Here is a 22147-nt window from a genome sequence, read left to right on the forward strand (position 1 = left end):
TTGCCCACCCCAGCTCACCGTAGGGCGCTGTCAGAGCAGGCCAGCAGGTAGTAGAAGATGTTGAAGGTGGCCTCGTTGGGCGGGCGCTTGGCAACGCGCAGCTTCTCCAGCAACAGCGTCTGGCGGAGGTGGGAGGGTTGGGTACCGTTCCCCAAGGGCCCCACTCCCACCGAGACACCCACCGCACCCACCCCAGCCTCATCCTAGCTGCCTGTCCAGGGTCACTGAGGAGATGTGAGGGTCTCCTGCCCACCGCAGGGCATCATATGAATGTAAACATCATCCAAGCAACCTGTGAGCATCTCCTCTCCTGGGGTGCCTGCTACTACAGGAGCACGAAGCAGCTCTCTAGAATTTTAAGGGCTCTGCTGCTATCACACTGGGGCAGCGTCTGGAAGAAACACACCCTAATATTGGGGCTAACTCAGCAAGGACAGGGAGTCAATCTAATCTGCACATATCTGGGTGTGAACAAAGATGAGAGCAGGATGCCTGGATGCTAAGTGCTGTGAGCACAGCCGGCAGCCGGGGGGTGTCTGCAGCAGAGCTCGTGGGCTTCTGTGTGGCCAGGCTGCTGGGAGGAAACATCCCAGCGAGGATAGGCTGGCTCCCGCGCCAAGGGGAGCCGCCCTGGTAAGGATGGGCCAGCTCCCATGCCGAGGGGGGCCACCCCGGCCCCCTCACCTGTATGGAGGCAGATGCCACCTGCCCCGCCTGGTCGAAGTCCAGAGAGATGATCTGGGAGAAGCGGGTGGCGTTGCCGTTCATGCTGGTGCTGCTATTGCCAAAAGCCTCCAGGATGGTGTAGAGAGCCTGCCACTTCTCCGCTGCAGGAAGAGAAGCAGGGCGGTGGGGTGCAGGGGCTGTGCAGTGGGCAGCCAAGGCCAGCACCACTGGCCAGGTAAGCGCTGCTGCTTCTGTGCCGTGTTCCATGCTGCAGCAGCCCTCAACAGCGCGGTAAAGGGACTGGCGTGAGAAAATGAACGTGCGCCGTGTGGCATGTGTCTGGCCGCTGCCGGGTGTGGGAGGCTGCCGAGGGCTGTGATCGCAAAGCAAGGGGCTTGTGCAGGCAGCACGAGGACCCCACGCCCTGCCGAGGACTCACCAGAGAAGACCTTGCCGGTGCTGCTGGCGATGGTGGCGAGGTACTGGACAAGGTGCTGGCAGTTGGTGGTTTTGCCACTGCCACTGGTGCCCAGCAGCACAACCGCCTGGTCCTGGCGGCTCATCAGCATGCTGCGGTAGGCGGCCTGGGCCACCGCATAGATGTGTGGGGACATGTCCTCCCTGCGGCATCCTTTGAACATGTGCATGACCTGGCAGGGAGGGTGGGAAGTGGGCGAGGGTCAGCATCCTGCCAACCCCACCAGCTCCCTCTGTGCGGTGGCACAGCTCCCAGCTGCCTGTCCCCTCCAGTCCCCCCTGGCAGCAGGGTCACCTTCTCAGAGTACATGGATGGGGAGCTCAGGGGGTTGATGATGACCATGGTGGGGCCGGCGTAGGTGTGCAGGAGGTTGCCGCCATAGCGCTGCCGCAGTGTGTGCAGCACACTAGACTCGTTGAGGTAGAGGAGGCTGGCGAGGTCCTCCACGCGGTCACAGGAGGGGGGGTTTGCCTGGCAGTGAAGTGGGAGGGTGTCAGGCAGGGAACGGGTGATCTGCCCCGCCATCCCCCACCTCACAGCCCTACCTTCTCCACGTCGTCCTCCTCCACCTCCAGGACGGCTCCGTCGTGGTCCAGCTTCACCTTCACCTTGCCCTCAGGCAAGGGGCTGCTCTCCTCTGGCCGCAGCTGGCTGCCTGCGAGGGGTGTGGGGAACTCAGTGGGGCCATGCCAGCAGTCCCCTGAGGACACTGTGGCCAGGCCAGGCAGGGCTCGCTGTGCCACAGGAAGGACAGGGCACCCCTTGTCCCAGTGGTGCCAGGCTGACCCCCGACTCACCCAAGGAGAAGCCATCCCTGTGTACCAGCCACACCTTCTCAGTCTCATACCAGGCCTCCTCAGCCGCTATCTGCTCCTCCGTCTTGGCCTGTGGGACAGCGGGATGTGGGGAGGTCATGGTCACCTGTCTCCCGTCTCATCCCCTCCCCACATCCCTGGGGCTGGAGGGAGCAGGGCTGCCTGGCCATGGGGCCATGTGCCAGGCAGGCATAGCCACCCTCCGCAAGCCCCAAGCCCTCCCAGCACGTGTCCCCAGCTTGCTCGCTGCCCCCAGGGACTCCAGTGGGCTCAGGGCTGCAGAGACTATCAGGGCCCTGCCACAGCTTGGGGCAGACGTGAAGTCATAGTGGCCCATGACAGCATTCACCACGGCCACCTTGGGCAAGCCTGGAGGACCTGAGGTCCCAAACCGCAGCCCAGAGAGCGGGCACCCATGCCAGCCACGTGCTGGGATGCAGGGACACCAGGCATGCTGTGGGGACATGGGACATGCTGCAGGGACACAGGTCAGAGACACACTGTAGGGACACAGGACACGCTGCAGGGACATAATGGAGGGACACAGGACATGGCACAATAATGGCAGAGTACCGCAGCATGGGAAATGCCAGGCTGGCACGGCCGGCACAGTGGGGACATCCCCACCACCTGGGAGCAGGGTAAGCCCCAAAGCCAAACCTGAGCTGCAGCAGGGACAGGGCCAAAGGGGGCTGCTGGGGCATCGTCCGCTTGACCCTGGTGAGGCCGAGAGATGGGGAGTGAAGGCAAGAAGGGTTAATTTCTGCCCCGCAGAGAGCACAGAAAGTGGCAGGGGGAAGCGAGTGGGAGCAAAGTGCCACTGTGCCAAACCCCACGGGCACTCCTGGTGAGGGCCACCGCTGCAGCCAGCGGAGTGACAGGTCCAGTGCGGCACTGGGGACACATGGAGCCAGGAAGGACATAGGCCACAAGGCCCCGCTGCCAAAGCCCCCAGGGTTGGGGGCCGCCATGCTGACCCACTGCAAGCCCGACCAGTGCTGCACGCCACAGCGGATCTGTCATGAGCCACGCGTCCTGCCTGTGCTGGCTGCTCTGCCCCTTTCCGTCCTGCTCCGCACCCCTGCCCACCCCAGCCGTGCCACCTCCACTGAGTGCACCCTCCCGGGACGCCCAGCTCCCTGGCACGGCCCTACTGGGGAGAGGCACACAGCCCTGTGGCCGCATGGGTGACGCAGCAGCCCACAGAGCAGGGTGGGACAGGGAAAGCCTTACACTCCAGCACGAGGCACGGGCGCAGACGCCAGCCCAGCGGCAGACAGAGGACGGCAGGGGGTCGCTGGCGGAGGCAGAGGGCTCCTGAGGATGGGGGCACAGTACCTGGCTGGGTGCCGAGGCAGAGGTGGCGGGGTCCAGCTAACGGCAGCGAGGAAGGAGGAGAGAAAGGAGAGAGGGTGAGAGGCAGAGAGCAGCAGCAGCACCGCCACAGGGCCCAGGCACAGCCCCATGGCACTGCCTGGGCATCAACCCAGCCATGGGCAGCCATGCTTGGGCTGCCACAAGGATGCCACCAGCGCGGGCTGCTGGGCATTGCAGCTCCCCAAGGCCGGGCACGCTGGTCCAAACAGCAACCCCAAACCCACTGGCATCCCCCGTCATCCGTCCCCTGTTGCCGGTGCCACCCAGAGAGGCACCACGGGGCTGGTGACCAGGCACAGGGGTACAATCACCCCGTGCAGAGCACATGGCACAGCTGGGGCAGCCACATGCTGCCCACGTGTCCCTGTCCCCAGGCGGGCAGCACGCAAGCGCCAACACCCCTGGAATTACAGAAGCAGTGAAGATCCTCTCCAGCCGGCGCTGTGCCTCCTCCGACGGGCTCAGCCGGGATGCGGGGCCGGGGACAGCCTGGAGGCAGAGCACTGTTAGCACCAGGCCAGCCGCCCTGCGGCCCCTCCTGACACCGCAGCCCCTGTCAGCCCCGCGCTCATGGCATGCAGGCACCAGAGGGGCTATTGCAGAGGCTTTCCTGGCCCTGCAGCCTGCCAGCACTTGGGGTGGGTACTGGGATGAAGTCTGGCGCAGACCCGTGGGTGCTGAGGCCAGCATAGCTGGGGTACCAGCGTGTACACCGCTATACCCAAGGACCCGGGTCCCTGCTCCCACGCACCTGCTGAGGGGGTGCGAGGGCAGTTTTCACAGGGGTCGACCGCTTCTCACTGGGCTGCAGCTTCTTCGCCACACAAGCCGGAGGGGAGACAAGGGGTAGTGTGATTGGATGGTCGCAGTGCACACAACTGTCCTGAAAAGTGACCCCCACCCGGCACTGCACACCCCAAAACCACTGCAAACCATGTGGGTGAGCTCACACCATGCTGCACCAGGTGGCACAGCCCTGCCGCTATGTTAGAGCATCCCCCACCAAGCACACACCGGTACCTTGTGCCTCTCCAGGGCGGTGGGTTTCGGAGCAGATGCCTTTGCCGGCTCCGCTTTCCCTCCCAAAGGCTGCACTGGCGGCTCCAGCTTGGCTTCGGTGCCCGGGGACAGGGACAGCTTTGCGTCCCCCCCAGCCGGGTCGGGGGACTTCTCCTTCTGCCTGTCCCCCGGCCGGAGCCGTGGCCGGTGCTCTTTCGTTTTTCCCTTCACCATGAGGGTTTTGAGCCCTGCTGAGATCTCATCTTTGGGCTCTGGCTTGGCTGGGGCTGTCAGCATGGCGGGGGGAGGCGGCACGGTGGGAGGAGGCGGCATTGCAGGACGGCCTGTGTCCTCCTTCCTGGGGGGCGGCACTGGCTCGGGAGACTTGGCGTCTTGCCCCAGCTCCTTGGCACTGCCAGCATCCTCCCCCGGCAGGACTTTGCGGACCACCTTGCGCACCACCCGGACCACCCTGCGGCGGGACAGCCCCTGGCCATCATCCCCTTGTGCCTCGGTGCCCACCGCCGGGCTCTCCAGCCCATTCACTGCTGCCCCGTTCAGCACCGGCTCCAGACTCTTCCCTCGCCCGGGGGCTGGCGTGGGGTTCTTTGAGGGCTCAGGATTCAGGGGCTCAGGATTCGGGGGTGCAGACGCCGCATCCTTCGGGCTCTCTGACTGCAGCCACAATGACACCAGTGTGAGTGGAGGTCCAGCAGTGCACTGCCTGCCACCACAAGCAACTGCTTCTTGGGACATGGTGGTGTCCAGGGCTTTGTGCCCTGCTGCAGGAGCATGGCTCCCAGCCAGACCCTGGCACCGAGGGACTCAGCACCTAGTCCCCTTCCCCAGCCAACCTAAAGCCCCCCACCATACCCCAGGGCAGGGAGCAATGGTGACCTCCTCGGCCCTGCATGCAGGGACCCATCGACCCACGGGCTGCTAGTATGGGGGCAAAACTCAGTGCTCAGAGCACCAGTAGCCTCTGCAACGCACAGGGCAAGCCACAAGATTTCCGCTGCCAAGAGCTTTGACAGGCAGGGCAGGAGCTGGTGCTGTAACCACAGGGTGGACACTGACCCATTGGGGTGTGCAGGGCAGGGATAAGCCCTGGGAAGGCGGAGGAGGAGAGATCGCTGTGCGCAGCCAGGCATCCCTGCTGAAAATACCCGCCACCCTCCACATGCTGCCTTGGAGCAGCCACCAGCACTCCCCAGGGACCGGCGCGGGTATGGGGGTAGGTTGCTGAGCCCACTACCCTCTGTGACGCCCCCAAGCCTGGGGGGCATGGGGTCTGTCCCCACCAAGGGCGAGTCCCATCCCCGACACAGCTCCACCCTGCCCATGCCCTGCGACACTTACAGCCCCATCCTCCTTCCCGGGTCTTTTCACAGCTAAGGATTTGTCCTCGTCCTTGACCTGAGGGTCAGACAAACAAGAGGAGCGCATTTCAGCCCACCGCAGGGCCTCGCTGCCGGAAAAGCCACAGGGACTGGGAAAAACCACTGGGACCATCACTCCATGCCAGGGGGGCAGGAGGCTGCTGCATGAAACAACCCCAATTTGTAGCCTGTTGCAGCCCCAGGGATGAGGGCATGTGTCCTTCCAGGCTTCCCAGCAGCCAGAAAAGTGGGAGAAAGCGCAGGGATGTGCCCCAGTTATGGTAAACCCCAAAGGTGGGAGAGGAAAGTGCTCTGCCCACCTGGCCCAGGCCCGCTCCTTGCATGCAGCTGGTGAGCGAGCTGGTATATAGAGCCCCGTTGCCACTCCCCACAGGGGCTCTGCATTTCTGCACGTCACCCTGCCGAGCGTCACAGCACGTTTTAAGTGTCACCACCTAATCTCTGCGGCAGCCACACAGTGGGATGTGCCAGCTCTGTGCCGAGCGGGGCAACCAGGGGTCTCTGGGGTGGGTGGGCAGCCAAACCCTCCCCTGCCCTGGGCCATGCCTCTGAGCTCCAGGGCTCAGCCGTGGCACCACAGCGGCAGCGCGTGGTGCACCCCGTGGGCAATGCTCCCCGACTCGCCATCACACAGCTCCTGCAAGTGCTCGGGGCTGGACGGTGGCACCAAGGTGGCTCACACTGTGTTAGGGGCTGCACCAGCCACTTGCAAAGCGGTCCTTAGGGATGGCGTTAGTAACTGCATGCATGGCTGCATTGGTGACCACAGCCATGCTGCGGTGGGGCATGGGGCAGCTCCCCATTTGCTCAGTGTGGCCCCCAGCATAGCAGTGCAGCGAGAGGCTGGGAGCACCGCTCCGAACATGGTGCTGGCACTGGGCAAACTGGGGGAGTTGGTTGGCAGCGTGCGGCAGCATGACCCGAATGTGGGGTGCAGGCAAACGCGTGAGAGACTTCCCTTCTGCTCCCAGAATGCAAACCGGGATGAAAACGCCATGGTGATGTCTCATGGAGCCGCAGCCCTGGCTGGGGAGAGAGGGAGAGGTGAGACAGGTCGGAGCTGGCATGCAGGGCGCTGAACTATGGCACAGTGTACGAGCACGCGCCCTTCCCTGCCAGCCCTGGGAGCCCAGGACCTTCAGGAATGGGAGTCTGAGCCCACCTGGCCCTGCTCAGCATACAAACAGGCACTGCCTATAGGAAGGGCTCTGCGGACAGGCAGGTGGCCGGGCTGAGACCAAACAAAACTCATTGTGCAAAAAAAGCCCCTTTAGTCAGGCCACAGGACTGTGCGCCAGTTTCCCCCCTGGGAGGGCCAGCCCACTGAGGTAAGCAAATGCCAGGGTGAGGGAAGGGATATTTTCTGCCCCAGGCACCCTGCTTGCCCTGATAGCCAGGGTTTATTCTGAGCCTGACACTGTGCCAGCGGCTGGGCAGCCCCGGCAGGACACACTGCCCTGGCCGGCGCTGTGCTCTGAACCCCAGGGGGGTCGCACCTGGGGCCGTCGGGGAGAACTCCCCCTCCCAGGGCTGGGCATGGCATAGAGGAGCACCCGGCCACTGAACCAACCTGCCTGTTAGGGGGCATGTCACCCTGTCCTCAAGGGGTTCCCTGTCCCCCCCATCACCACAGCATGAAATGCTGGTGCCCGGAGCACAGGCTGGGCAGGGAGGTCCTGAGACGAACCTGCCCAGGGGTCAGAGCCCCCAAACCCTCTGCCCACAGTGCTCCCACCTCCACACAGCCTGGCACCGCCCCAAAGGTCCCTGGAGAGCACTGGTGTCAGGGTCCCCCAGGGGGGCTGCAAGAAACGCCCCTGGCTGCCAAAGTGCCCCAGGCGTGAGTGCAGCCTTGCAGCCCCTGACCCCGGTGCTGGGACTGGCTCCCATGTGCCCCCCTCACACTCCCCCATGCCGTGCCGGTCCCCACCTTACCACAAGGTCGGGGTGAGCCAGGAGCAGGGTTTCTGCCGGGGCGAGCGGGATGCAGTGTGGTGGAAGAGGCGCACAGGGCGGCAGCCGGCGGCGCGGGGACAGCTGGGCTGATAGGGCCACCCTAAAAATAGCCGAGGAATGCGAGGGCCCCACCGGCGCGCGCAGCAGCCGGAGGGAGTGCTGGGGGGGGGACACGCGGGCAGCAGGGCCTTGCCGTCACAACCACTGCCGCCGCTGCCGCTGGAGGAAGTGATGTGGGCTTGTGGCAGCCCAGCGCCGCGGGGGGAACTGCCTGGCCTCTGTTCCACCACCCGCCCTGGAGGGAACACAGAAAGACACCCCCAGGCTGAGCGCAGCTGGGGCACTGGGGGAAGCCAGGGGGGGTCCTGAGCCGCGAGGAACAAGGTTGCACACTCCTGCACCCCGGGGTCCCGCGGCGGGGCGCCTGGTGTTGGAGCAGGGTGCCCAGTGTCAGAGTTGGGTGTCCAGCATCATGCCAGGTGGTGCAGCCCCAACACCACTTGCTCCTCCCTTTGCTTTCCCATGAACACAACTGTCCCCCAAAATGCTCCCAGGGACGGACAGCCCCCCGCCCTGAGGCGAGGGCCAGCACCACAGAAGTGTGCCAGCCCAGCAGCCCCCCGGCATGGTGTGGCAGCCCACGGTAAAGCCACTTTCATGGCAAAGCTGCCTCTGGAGGTTCAAGGTCTCCCTGGAAACAGCAGGAGCGAGGCAGCAGGCGAGGGGCTGGGGGCCTCCCTGCGTGGGGCCTGCCGGCAGGAGGCCGGTGGCAGGGAGCCAGGCACGCCAGCGGTGTGAAGGAGAGGCGGCGACTGCCCAGCATGGTAGGGACCCCAGCCGGTGCTTGAGCATGTCCCTGCCTGACACCGGGGACGCAGATGTGCCCCGAGCCAGAATCCACTCCCAGAAGGAGCAGTGGGTCCCAGCCGCAGCAGGAAGGCTGTGTTGATGGCAGGCTGGAAATGCCCATGCTGGGAATCCTAGCACTGGGTCACATCCCTCCCAGCCCACACTAATGCCAGGTTTTGCAGCACTGCCCCGGGGCTGACACCACACGGCAGCTCCAGCCCCTCTCTGCACCAGGCACGCGCTGGGGAGAGGCCACAGTAAACACCCTTGGCACGACTGGCACAACACAGTGGAGGGTGCCCATGGTGTCCCCACGTAGCGCTGGCGGCAGCCACTGGGTTATTTGCAAAAAGTTGAAGTCACGTCCCCTGACAGCAGGAACAAAAGGCTTTGGTGAGGGCACTGGCTCAGCCCCAGCATGCAGAGCCACTGCAGCCCCCTTCACGGTGAGCCAAACAGACCCGGGTGATGGAACATGGTCCTGCCTTCCCAAGGGGGTCCTGAGCATCCCCGAGGCAGGGCACAGAGCCACCTGCCAGGGAGGAGCCTGGCTCCCATGGGCCATCTCTACCCGGACCCCCAGCCTGGCCAGGCAGCAGTGTTTCTGCCCGGCCAGCAGATTCCTCTCGTTCCTCCAGCAGGAACTTTGGCGGAGATGCACCGACCCCACGGATAAGCCTGCTGGACACAAGCCCCCTCACCAGGGCCCCTGAGGTACACCCAGGCCAGGGATGCCCCAGCAGCACCATCCCTACAGTGAGGGCAGAGAAAGAGCCAACCCAAGAGCTTCCCCTGGAGGAAGTATAGACAAAAGGAGAAAGTGCCTCTGGCAACAATGGGAGTCCTGCAGCCCCCACCCCACACCCCTCCGCCTCCGCACAGAGTCCCCTGGTGGGACATGGGGCACAGCAAAGAGCTGGCACCCAGCCACACCGTGGCACGGTGGCTTTGCACCCTGGGGACAGCGACCTCCAGAGACCAGGGCGCCAGTGGCTGGTGGGTGAGCATGGCACGCAGGGTCTGCCGGCATGGCCGCCAAATGTCTGCAGTCCCGCCGAAGCGCTGGAGTGGTCAGCAGCGTTTCTGGAATATTTCTACCCAGCCGGCGCATGCCTGGGCCCTTCCAGAGGAATTTCGCCGGTAAATAAATAAATACAAGTGCGGGGCCGAGCCAGCCCAGCTGCCCCGCGCCGGGAGCAAAGCTGGGACATGGGGCGGTGGTTTCACCCAGTCCCGGATGCCCAGTCACACCGTGCCACCGGCCAGCCCCCCATGCACCCCACAGCACCGAGAGCCCCCCCTAGATATGGCAGGTGCTGCCCCTGCCAGGTTCTGGTGTGGGTCCATGGGGATTAAGGCAGCTCAGCACGGCCCCTGCTGAGGGGGTTAAACCCCATGCAGTACAGAGGGAGCCTGACACCGTCCCCACTCCAGCCAGGGAGGGGCTTCCAGAGCAACAGCCCAAAATATGTCTATAATTTCCTGTTTCAAAAAGGATCATTTTTATTTAAATTAGGACCAGAAACATTCCAGGGAGCTTAGCGGGGCCTGCAGGAGAGCCGGGCCTCCCTGTGTGCCGGCACCTTGCACAGCCCCACTGGGTGAGGGACCAGGCACCCTGCACTGCACCCTTGGCTCCCCAGCACCGACAAAGCTGCGGTGCATCCCCTGGTGGACCCCTGCACCACATGGGAGAGGGACAGCATCTTGTGTCGGGGGTGCCCATGCTGTGGTGGCACCCAAAGATGCCACAAGACACGGTCACTGCCACCCTTCTGGCCGGTTTCCTCTGGCTGATGCCATCTAACCGTGCCAGGACCTGGCACAAGGCCGTATGCTGCAGCCTCTCCCCACCAGCCCCAAGGGCACCGGCATCTCCTCTTACCCCTTCCCAGCCGCAGCACCACACTCTTGGCTGGCACAAGCACCTCACCAGCCCCCACACGCTGGCATCGAACATGCACCAGCTCCCATGCCGGCGCACTGCAGCAAGGGTGGCAGCCATGCCCCTCAGTCCTGTGGGGTTATCCAGCCAGGGGTTATCCTGGCGGCACAGCAAGCATTGCCTGGTGATGCCTGCCAGGCTCCGGGGAGGGGATGCCGGAAACCCGGTGCTCCAGCTCGGCACAGACTCCACCCCGCAGCGTCGGTGCTTGCTCAGGGAGCACATGGAGCCCCATGGCCACCGTCACGGTATCCCTGCACCATGGCCACCCTTGCTTTGTCCCAGCCACCACCCCACAGGGACGGGGCCCCGCCATGCTCGACATGGCTCTCCCCGGTGCAGGCAACCTGCTCCGGGGGCACAGGCAGCCTCTCCCTAAGGAAGGCTTAAAAACACACTAAACAAGCCTGGTTATAAGCTAAACCAATGCTGTGCTGCTGCACCCCCCTGCCACCATGAAAGGTGTCCAGCCCTGCAAGCTGTCAGCATTTTGGGGCCTCTGCCAGGATGCCGGCTGGTCAGGACTCTGGTTAGTCCGCAGCAGGGTCAGCGGAGCCAGGCAGCTCATGCGGGAGATGTGGGTCACCCAGCCATTAAGTTTCTATTTATACAGCACCAGCCACACACACAGAGCTGCACACACTGTTGGCAGCTCCTGTCCCCTGACACACCACGCTGCCCTCCCTGGTCCCCGGAGCGGGATCCCATCATGAGGAGGCTGATATGGGCAGCGGGGCAGGCAGCGGGGCAGGCAGTGCCCCTGCTGCAAAGCAGCGTTATGGATTTCCTGGCAGGAAGGAGCAAAGCTCCTTTCCCTGTCAGACCGTGCTGCCTCGGTGATGGCACAGGGACGGACTTCCTCCAGGTGACACAGAGCTGGGCTCTCCCAAAGCCCCTCTGGCAGGAGGAAGACCAAACCCAGTAGCACACTGAGCATTTTTGGGGGAAAAACCCACCGGCGCGGGTTCATAAGCCCTGATGCAAATGCACCCTTGCAGCCACTCTGCCGCCCTGGGGCACAGGCAGGCATCGCCCCTGCATCCCAGCCACAACTTCCCGCTCCTCCCCGTGCATTGCTCTTGGTCAGAGCAGCCACGGCACCCGGTGGTTCCCACAGCCCCTGCCAACCCAAACACCCGCCACGAGGACGCTGGTGGCCAGCAGAAACCCAGGGCACCGGCCCTGCAGTGGGGACAGTGTTACTCACATCCCAGGCAGCGCGGCACGTCCCCTGGCCACCCTGCAGCCAGCAGCGGCTCAGCTCGCTCAGCTCCAGGATGGGCTGCACCTTCAGCTGCACTGTCTCCCCTGACTGCCGGATCATCTCCACAATCTCATCCCGGGATTTGTTCTCCACATTTTGCCCATTGATCTCCACCAGCCGGTCACCCGGCACCAACCCCAACGCCAAGTCTTTGGTGCCAGCTCCGGGTTCAGCAAAGTGCACAACGCGACGGTACACCTGCCCATCAGGCGCCCGGTCCAGCATGGTGGTGCGGCGTAGGGAGAAGCCGAAATCACCAGTGTTGCGCCTCTGCAGCTCCAGCTGCCGTGGCGTGGGGGGCTGTGGGGGCACCAAGGCAGGCAGCCGCAGCTCAGCAGGGAACCTCTTGCCAACGAGCTCCGGCACCCTGGCACGCAGGGAGACGGTGGGAGGGGTGCAGGGGTGTCCTGGGGGGACCCCTTGCTTGGCTAGCTGGGTCTCCAGCATGCGCACCTCCACCTGTGGGGAGGGGGCCGCGGAGTGCTCGGAGGGGGTGGACGTCTCTGAGGTGCTCTCATCCCGGCTCTTCTGGGAGAAGGAAAAGCGTTTGACGATCATCTGGGAGTTCTGCTTGGCCAACGAGCCGAACTTGGCCGCCCGCTGCAGCACCGAGCCCTTGAAGTTGGCATCATCCACCTTGAGATCATCACTGGAGCTGGCCGTGCTCAAGTGGCCCGAGTCCAAGATGACGCTGCCCCGGTTGCTGTCAGAGTCAATGTCCGTGAGATGCAGGTCAGAGCCACTGGCCACCTTGATGGGGATGGGGTTGGAGATCTCCAGGCGGGTCTTGGAGTCCCGCTTGGAGGCACGGTTGAGGTTGAAGAAGCCCCGGCGCATGCTCATCTCCTCCAGGCTCTTGAGCTCAGCCGCCGACATCCGCTCCTTCTTCTCCTTCTTTTCCTTCTTCTCCTTTCGGGCTCCATCCCTCTCTTTGTCCTTCTTCATCAGGTTGAACATGGTGGAGGGGGGCTTGGGGCACACTTGCCCCCGTGGCAGGGTGCTGGTCACGGCACGGCCACCTGCCTACAGAAGGACAGACAGGCAAGGGTGCCATCAGACAGCGGTACAGCCAACACCCACCCCACCGCCCCTCACTCCTACGGGTCACCCCCAGCTCCAGGCCATGTCTCAGCATCCCTACCCTCCCTGGGGACAGCAGCACCACAGGGCTCTGAGACTGCCCCAGTCATCGTGTCCTTGCCCTGGCTGGACAGCAAGGGTGGCCCTCAAAGAAGCCCAGCAGCCTAGCACCGTGATGCACCCCCATGCCAGCACTGGGGCTGACTGTGGGCAAGACCCCCAGCACCTCCCACAGCTCAGGAGCCGTTTCGGAGTAGCACAGGCAGGTAGGGGAGGAAGGCATCCTGGTTGCATTTGCAGCGGTTACCACCGGCGTAGATGCTCCCTCGGCTAAAAAACTGCCCATCCCTGCCAGCTGCAGCACCACAGGTGTCCTGCCCACTGGTTCAAAAGCCCCTTGTTGAAGAAACAGAAGCCTCTCTGCTGCTTGTCCCGGCCCTGGCCACCGCAAAGCCACAGGGGACAGCCACAGGCAGTGTCCCCACCAGGGAGGGAGCTGGAAACATGGCCCTAAGTGAAGGCTGCTCTAATAAACAGGAACCTGTAAAATCACATCCCTCCCAAACACTGATAAGTGTCTAATTATAGCTGGGGGTGACGCAGAAACTCGTGACGCTGTCAGTGACCTCCAGGAACAGTCACTCTTTCATTCGGGCATCCCGCGCAGTGGGGGGAGCACCCAGCCAGCGGCAAAACCATGGCCAGGCAGAAAACCCATCCCTCCCTGGAAAACCCCACGTGCACCCACAGCCTCGCCCCGCATGGGGCTGCTATGGGACCCATCTGACCCCGGGGCAACCGATGCCCACCAGCCCACCCCCCCCCCCCGACCTCCACTGAGTGCTCAGGCTGCAGATAAACAACTCCAAACTGGAGCAGCCGGCTGGCAGCACTGCATGGGACAGGCTGACAGCTATATATAACGGGGCAGGAAGCTGCACAGGAACTTAACCTCAGCACAAAGGACAACAGGAAAACTTCCCGCTTTCGAAGCATCTGCTTTAGAGCTCTTCGATGGGCACGGGGATGAGGTTTGGGGAACCCATGCGGACGAGTAACACTGCCCACACTGGCAGTGCAGGCTCCCTGGGATGCATGGATGCCATGCCATGCTGTGCTATGTCGTGCCGTGCCAAGCTGCACCTTGGCTCCAACGCAGCATTGGTGCTGCATCACCACCATGGCCTGGGCCACCTCCCTATGGGGGCACGTGGTCCCCACTGCCCCTGAAGGCACCCTTGCCAAGGCCTCCCCCCTGGCAAAGCCAGATGGGTTCAGGGGATGGCAGGGGACTGCCCAAACCCCACCATCCCTCGGGGCTGGGGTGGGAGCACACGTGTGTCCAGGAGAGGCCCGGCCACAGGGAAGGAGGGCAGGGCTCTGCAAGCCGCGGCATGGTTATGGCCCCGGGCACGTGATACAGCCAAGGCAGTGAGGGGAAGCAGTTGAAGGGACAAGGTCAGGCATGCAGCACAGCCGGGCAGCTGCGTTCGCTGGCTCCAAGCCTCCTGCCCACGGCCAGAGGGGCTGCCATGGCTCTGCCCACACCACTCAGCCCCGGAGCTCTGCCTGTTCTGCCTTCCACTGCAGCACCCAGGGCTTTGCTTACATCCACAGCCAGGACCTGGACTGGCAGGACCCCAAAACGCATGAAAACAAGCTTGCTCCTTTCTCCTCTCCCAGAAATGCTGGCTGTGGGGTGACCGCTGACCTCAGCCTGGGGACGGTGTGGCTTCTTCCCTTGACCCGCAGCAGATGCTGCCAGCAAAGGGCCCCATGGCCGTGCCACTGTAGGGGCTGTTCTCCACCAGCTCCTCCACAGTGGTGTCGGGGCCTCAGCACAGACAATGGCAGGAAGGGAACCACCTGCACCTGTCCCCCTGACATGACACGTGCCACCGGTACCCCCAGCTGCCTGGGCATCCCCAAAGCAGTGCTGCCAGGAGGATGCAGAAAGGGCTACACCCCTGGGAGCACCCTGCGCTCGCCCCATGGCAGGGAGGGGGCTGCTGGGACCCCTTCTCAGGTCCAGGCAGGGGACCCTTGGGAGCAGAGCCACTTGCCAGGCAGGTGCTGGTTAGAGCCAAGGCACTGGGAGGCAGGCGGGGTGTGCTCTTTGTCCTCCGTGGTTTCTCTCTCCAGCACGCACACTCCCTCCCGGCCTTTGTACGCTCAACAAAAAGGGGGAACAAGCATTACCATCTGCTAATCAGGCAGAGCCGGCAGCCAGCAGCCTGGCCACGTGTGCCCCACACAAGGCCACCACTGACAGCAGCGGAGCAGGGGAGATGGGAGTTTCATGGGCTGGGGCAAAGACCCCAGGCATCCCCCCTGCACCAGCATCGCCGGCCCATGTGAGATGCCGTTGCAGTTCGCTCCCTTTTCCCCTGCCAGCAGCATGCATGCACCAGGGATGCCAGATGGGTGCAGCCCAATGCTGTGAGCAGGAGGCAGCTGCTGAGCGTCTCCTTGCTCCTGAATCAGACTCAACGTGCCTTCCCTGACTCAGCCTGGGCTCACTCTGGGATTACCCATTGCCAGGCGTGTTTGGGGCAGCAGTGTGCATGAGCCATGACAGGGGAGGGAGAGGCACCCGTGGGCGCTGGCTGTGCCCAGGGATTGCACGCGAGGACACTGCTGTGATACCTGGGCTGGCAGGGGACAGCAGATGTCACCCTGAAAGGGATGGGTGGCAGAAAGGGAGACCCAGCTCAAGGCCCCCAAACCCAAAAACCCTCCCTGAGCCCCCCAAGCAGGAATGAGGGGGATGCAACTTCCCCCTTGTCCCGCCCCCACAGCCATGAGCCCCCACATCCCTGCCAGGGCACCAGGGAGTTTCAGGCGGGGACAAAGGCGTTCACTGAAACTCTGGGCCACTCCTTCCCTTCCCAAGACGCAATCTCGTCCAACATGCTCCCTGCGCAGGGACCTGCAGTGCAAGTTTCCCAGTCGCCTGCTCTCCCCACTCTGCACCCCGCCATGATGCCAGCAGTAGGGCTGCACTCGCCCACCGCTTTGGCACAGCAGCTGGCAGCTGTCGCCTCCTTGTGCACAGCATGTTGAGGCACCCCACACCCCATCGTCCCCGGCCACGCAGGGACGATGCCACGCCAGGGAGCAGATGCTGCCGGAAGCAATGCCAAGCAGCCAGCTCAGCTCCCACACAGGGCAAAGGGGGCTGACCTGTGCAATGGCTCCTTGCCTCCTTGCCAGACACAAGTTTTCCACAGAACAAGGAAATTTAGGGGGTTTCCAAATCCCTCTGCACTGCTTGCCCTTATGGACAATGCTGGGATGCGTCAAGAGGAAAACAATCCCAGATTTACCCAAGTCACAGCCGGGATGTGCTGCCAGGCTGTCTCCAAAGTAGGATTTTGGGTCCTCCTACTATGGGAACCCCGTGTCCAGCAGCAAAGGGGACCCAGCCTGGCTTTGAAGTGTCACCCCGGGCTGGCAGTGGAGGCCAGGAGGGTGCACGGGGTACGTGCGTGGAGTGCAGGCATCTGCCTCGCCCCAAAGCCGGGCAATAAAACAGCCTGAGAGTCCTTACAAAACAGAGGTGGCAGGGCGGTGATCGCTGCCAGGCTCTGCTGGGTGGGAGTGAAAGCAGAAGACAGTTTAGCAACCAGCTGGGGGGAGGACAGGCGGGTTGCAGCCCTGTTGCCATTGTGCACACGCCTCCCTCACTGCCCGTTTCTTGCCCCAGATTTGCAGCCTGACCCCCCACATTGCCCAGCCCACAGCAAAGGTGAAGGGCTGAGCCACAGCTCGTCAGCGGGCAAAGTTCAGGGCCGGCGCAGGCACTGCAGAAACACTCGGCTCCTGACAGGGGACAGGGCAGTAGGAGCTGCCGGGTGGGGGTCCCCCACTGCTGGGGTGCCAGGGCCAGCCTGGGGTGTGGTAACACCAGCTGCCACGTGCCCTTGCACACCCACTGTGGGCCCACACTTTTCTGTAATTGCCCTAAGTTTAGCTCCACTGCTTGTTGACCAAACGATTTGCATCTCACAGGCTGGCTGGAAACCACACTATTTCTGGACACGCGTCCCAGCCCTCACCCGCCACTCTATATATTCCTCCCCGGGCAAATTAATGTGCAGGCAGGCACCATGGCGGCCACAGGCCCTGCGAGCCCCCGCTGCCCCCAGCACCACAGCTTGCTGCAAAGCCACCCACCCGCCTTGTGTCACCCCAAAAAGGTACCCAGGTGCCAGTGCTACTGGCCCTGGCAGCGATGCGGTTAACAGTGAGCCAGGCTAATGGCTTTGGATGCAATTCCCCAGTGGTGCAGGAAAGGCCCAGGCCAGCCGCTTCTCCCTGGAAGTGAGGCCGGCCCTGAGGAGCCCCAGCACCCACCAACATGGGGCACCCTGCAGGGACAGGCTATGTATGCCCACCCTGGGGGCACAGCTGTCCCCACAGCACCCACAGCTGCCCCCAGCGGGGTGCACACACTTCCAGCACCCCACAGCGTGTGGTAAACACACAGGTGCTGCAACGTAACGCGGGGAGGGCCCGCACAAACAGACCCCGCAGCTCAACTGGGGGCATGCACAAGGTGACACAATGGGGGCCGCCGCACACACACACTGCGAGACACCGGAGGATGGACAAGCACGGGCGCTGCAAGACAAGAGCAGGCCATGCGCATACACACACTCCGCAACAGCACCGGGGGGGCACGCACGCACACCCCCACACACACCACGGTTGTGCAACGCCGCGGGAGCATGGGCACGGGCACACGCACAGCCCGGCCCGGCCCGGCCTGGCCCGCCCGGGGCGGCGATGCAGACGCAAGCGGTGCGTGCCCCTGCCCTTCCTCCGGGGCCTGTACCGGTGGCGATGGGGGCGCGGCAGCTACTCACCCGGCGGCGGCGGAGCGGGGCCCGGTACTGGCGGCGGCGGTGCCGGGCCCCGGCGGCGGCGCGGGGCGGGGCGGCGCGGGGCGGGTCTGCACCGGGGCGGGCACTGCCGGCTCTGCGCGCGCCGCCCGCCGTGCCGGGCGCGGCTCCGCACGGCACAGGATGGAACGGCATCAAACGGCCCGGTACGGCGGCGTCCGGCCCACCCGGGAACACTCAGGCTCTGCGATAAGCAGACCCGGTGCGCACCGCGCACACCCGCCCGCTGCCACAGCACATAGTCGGGGTGTGCCCGCAGCACACCCCGAATATACACACTGCGGCTGCACACACCCCGGTGCACACACAGCTGAGGTGCACCCTGCGACACACATACCTGCTCTTAAACTGGAGTGTGCGCACACACACGCTCTGCAGCACACACTGGAACACATGCGCTTCTGCACAGCTGGTGTACACCACTGCCCACACACACACACACACACACACAGTGTGCTCACATGCCCAGTAAGCACAGAGCAACACAGAGTCCCTCTGGCACACCTCTGCAACCCCCCCACTCACACTCTGAAAAACACACTCGCATGCCATGCAGTCACACTGGTCCACACACAGACCCGTGCATTGCACCGATGCAGACACACACTCCTGGAGTTCCCCCTCTCGAAAGGATCTGATCGGGCGCAGCATCTGATCCGGCACAGGGATCAGGCTGCCAGAGCAGGGTGGCTGGTCCCCAGAGGCGGCTGCATGGGCTGAGCCTGGGAAACACAAAGCAAAAGCAGGACATGGCGGAGCTGCCTGCAGAGCCATTTTGCAGCTGATACTTCTCCCCACACCACCTGTCCCCAGGGAGAGCTGTAAGCCTTCAGAAACCAGACTGTTCAGAATGGTGCCTGGCTGCCTTGGCCAGGAGACAGCACGTGATTAACAATAGGCATCTCTCAGTGAGCCTGGCAGTGAGAGCCACAAAGCCTTTGTTACGCCTGTTCCACTCGTGTCCAGCTTTGGGGTGTCGCATCAGGATCGGTCAGATACAGCCAAAATCCTGTGGGCCCCTCCCAGCCACGTACAGCATGAAGGCCGGCAGCAGCTGCCCTAGGATAGATGATTTCAGGACAAGCCCCGCAGTCTCTGTGCTGGGACAACCTCCTTTACCATTGGACGTGGGAGCAGCTGGGCCACCTCTGGGCTATTCGCGGGACGTGGGTGGCCCAGCAGTTCAGGGAAACCGGAGTGGGGCTTGGGGAACAGGGACCCCAGAGACAAGCATCCATGAGCTCTTTCCAAAAGTGTTTTTCAAGGAGTGCTTTGTCTCTCCTGGAAAGCTCAAGCTGGACAGAGGGACCTATGGGGACAGGGGTCTGCCCACAGCACCATCCGTGCCACCTCCCATGGCTGCTGCCTTGCCTTGGGGTGCCCCAGAGCCCTCACTCCAAAACCCTGCCACCGTCCATCAGAGGCTGAGCCAGGCTGAGACACATGGTCCTGGTTCTCGTGCAATTGGGCTGTGAGCGTGATGGGGCGAGGGGGACTCAGGTCTTCCCTGCGGTCACAGCCTCAGTGCCATGCCTTGCTGCATGGCAGTGCCAGGCGGTACACTAGCTGGAGGCTGAGCCTTGCCGTGCATAGCGGAAAGGCCCCTGCCATCCATCTCTCAGCACAGAGCATCTCTGCAGCAGCGAGCATCACTTCCACATGCACTGGGAATCGCACTGGGTCCACCCCCCCCCAGGACACGCTTGCCCGAGTGTCATAAGCCCCTGTTCCAGTGATAAGGCTGGGTGTGATTTCCAGCCCACAACATGTGCCCAGGACATGGCCTTGCTGCAGCAGCAGAGCAGCATGTGTGTGCAGGAACATGGCGAGAGCAAGCTGGCAGCTGTGCACAAGGCCCCACGCTGCGCCCTGGCCCGAGGGACCCAGCAGTGGAGGAGATGCAGCCCTTGCAGCAGCAGAGGACAGAGGCAGGCAGTGCAGCAGCCTGCTTTTGTCACACTTTCCTTTGTCCCAGGCACATGGCGCCCAGCACGGGGAGCCCCAGCCATCCGGAAAGCAGTGATGGGGATGTGTGAGCCAGAGGGGAAGCAGAGCCCCAGCTCAGCTGCCAGGAGGGTTTTCCAGCTGCGGTGGCAAGGGAACACATCGTGTGGCTGCACTTCTGTCCTGCCTTCCCGGCACAGGCAGGTGAACAGCTGGTTACAGCCTGCAGCAGCTCCTGCTCCCTTGTCATGCCAGGCAGACGGTGGCAGGGCTGATACCAGCTGGAACTGCGGAGCTGTGGGACAGTGTGAGGTCCCCAGTGGCTCTCACAGCCCTGCCACCAGCAGCCACCCAGCAGGGCCAGCCTCCTGCCACCTCCCCAGGGCTAAACACCTCTGTGCTTCCCAGCAAGGCAGCCAGGTGCCCATGCCCACAAGATCCCGTCTGACCTTGCAGCCCCTCTCCCAGGGCCGGGCTGCCCTGAACAGCTCTCCCCCAGCACAGAGCGGCACAGGGGTTTCACAGGCACCAGCAAACCCCCATGCCCAAGGAATGCCTCCGCGTTGCCCACGGCTTTCTAGGGAGAAGTGGGACAGAGCTCCAGTGCCAGTGGCGTTTCACAGTGCCCCCAGCAGGCGCAGACGGCTGACCAGAGCTGTGAATGCCCCCAGTCAGGCTGGGAGGGCAAGCATCTATTTTGCAGCACCACAGGGTTCCCTAAATAGGTCACTGCTTTTTAATAGTCGCTGGATCTAGAAAAACGAGTTATTCCAGATAACCCATGGACCCACCAGCATTGTCACAGTGGTAGCCATGACAGCCATAACCCAGGCACTTGCCACTGCCCGCCCCCCCTCCCAGTCTTTCTGGAAGGACCTACCCCCCCCTCAGCAGCGCTGCGTGTCACTGGGGAAAACAACTAGGGAAATCACTGCACCCCAAGCCGTACCCGGGGATCCTGCTCTCTGCCGAGGGTGGCCTGTCTCCAGCCATGCCTGATGCACGGTGTGCGGGGGGGTGGGCTTTTCCCCCACCCTGCTCCTGGCCTGGGGTGGCTGCCGGCTCCGGGCTTTGCCCTGGGACCATTTGCAGCCAGAGCCAGCGTTTTGCAAGGGGAGCCGGGTGCCCGTGTGGGGCGTACAGCGGTGTGCAGCGCCGTACCCCCCCTGCACACGCCGTACACCCGCATGCGCAGGCTGCAGCGCAGCTGCTCGGGGTGAGCTCTCCCTCTAGTGGCACCAGGCTCTTGGCAAAGCCTCCGCACCGCCGGGGCGGCCGAAGCCATGGGCAGGGCATGCCCGAGGGTCTGGAGGGACGCGGGGAACGAGTTCCAGCCTGGCCTCCCGCTCACAGCCAGGGGTGCACATGGCGGGGTGCACAGGGAGGGTGCCTGGGGGCTTTGCGGGAGTGTTCCCACCACCAGCCCCACATTTTGGCAGCCCCACAGCAGGTGGCCCTGCTCCTCCCTTTCCCTGACCCCACATTTGCTGGGATGTGGCAGTATGGTCAGCCAGCATGCCCCGGGAGCCAGTGTCAGGCCTCAGGGGTGCAGTCCCACAGTTCTGCTTCCCAGTGATCCCCCCGGCTTCGCCAACCCCATCCCCGTCCCCCCACAGCACCCAGGCTCCAGTGGCAGCAGCTGGTGAAGGGAAAGGCCCCTGCAAGCCCCGGCTTCCCCCCTGCCATGGTGGAGCCCTGCCTGCAGGAGGGGTCCCCCAGGACCCCGCTGGGCCCCCTCAGGCTGGGCTGGACTGCTGCCATCCCTGTAGCGTGGCCCCATCAGGGTCCCCCCCGGGCTGGGCGCCAGGCTGTGCCACAGGCAGCGCTGACAGGGCGCTTTGTTTTGTGCCGGCCGCCCAGCAGGGAGACAAAAGGGGCAGTCAGACACGGGCGGTGCATTGTGCTGGCAGCCATGCGCTGAGGCAGCAGCCCGTGCTGCTGTGCTCGCCTCGTGACCCCCAAGGGTCCAGGCCTGTGCCCACCATGACACCCCTGGGCCTGCAGCGCCCACCATGCCAGGGCCCTGAGGGAGCCCTGCCGCAGGGAAGTGGGAGTGCGACCTGGTTGCCATGGTTACCGTGAGGCCTGAGGCCTAGGGGTGCCTCGTTGCCATGGTTACCACAGGCCTGAGGCCTCCCAGGCCCATGGCGGGTTTCCCCAAGCATGGAGCCAGGATGGTGGCAGTGCTGTGTGGAGCAGGGGGCAAGCACTGGAGCTCGGTGCGGCTGTGGGGCCATGGAAGCCGCACACCAGCTCACACTGAGCAGGGAGGACCAGCCTCACAGCTCCCCTTGCCCACCATGGGGCCACAGTGGGAGGAGGATGTCCACACCAACACGGAGACTGGGACCCACCATGGCCAGCAGAGCAAGCACCCAGCCGAGCCCCACAGGGTCTCACCAAGAGGGTACCATGCCATCCCCACTGTGCCCACGGGTGCCAGGGCTGGGCCAGCCCCTGTGCTCGCCCC

General features: G+C 63.9%; 2 protein-coding genes across 18 annotated transcripts in view; both read right to left on the reverse strand.

The window, feature by feature from the left end:
* The window catches only part of MYO18A (myosin XVIIIA), a 39159-nt gene extending 21420 nt beyond the window's left edge, over window positions 1–17739 (reverse strand). For 4 of the 17 annotated variants that reach the window (XM_082327968.1, XM_082327971.1, XM_082327972.1 and 1 more), the window contains exons 1-12: window positions 17698–17739; window positions 11693–12772; window positions 4088–4150; window positions 3748–3825; window positions 3193–3333; window positions 2620–2676; window positions 1942–2029; window positions 1690–1799; window positions 1439–1615; window positions 1106–1316; window positions 685–827; window positions 19–119 (exon numbers count right to left, since the gene is read on the reverse strand). In XM_082327968.1, coding sequence (XP_082184094.1) covers window positions 19–119; window positions 685–827; window positions 1106–1316; window positions 1439–1615; window positions 1690–1799; window positions 1942–2029; window positions 2620–2676; window positions 3193–3333; window positions 3748–3825; window positions 4088–4150; window positions 11693–12706 — 2183 coding nt within the window. In that variant the 5' untranslated portion in view covers window positions 12707–12772; window positions 17698–17739. Of the gene's footprint in view, window positions 1–18; window positions 120–684; window positions 828–1105; window positions 1317–1438; window positions 1616–1689; window positions 1800–1941; window positions 2030–2619; window positions 2677–3192; window positions 3334–3747; window positions 3826–4087; window positions 4151–4356; window positions 5011–5694; window positions 6762–7670; window positions 7755–11692; window positions 12773–17697 lie in introns of those variants that run through there. The other 13 variants (XM_082327969.1, XM_082327977.1, XM_082327975.1 and 10 more) reach the window with 7 other exon arrangements.
* Window positions 12747–22147, reverse strand: part of NUFIP2 (nuclear FMR1 interacting protein 2) — a 37866-nt gene continuing 28465 nt past the window's right edge. The window contains exon 5 of the mRNA XM_082327982.1: window positions 12747–12772. The gene's annotated coding sequence lies outside the window, so the exon portion shown is untranslated. The remainder of the gene's footprint in view (window positions 12773–22147) is intronic.

This window comes from Platalea leucorodia, assembly GCF_965183815.1.
Source record: "Platalea leucorodia genome assembly, chromosome: 16".
In the NCBI taxonomy this organism is placed as follows: domain Eukaryota; kingdom Metazoa; phylum Chordata; class Aves; order Pelecaniformes; family Threskiornithidae; genus Platalea; species Platalea leucorodia.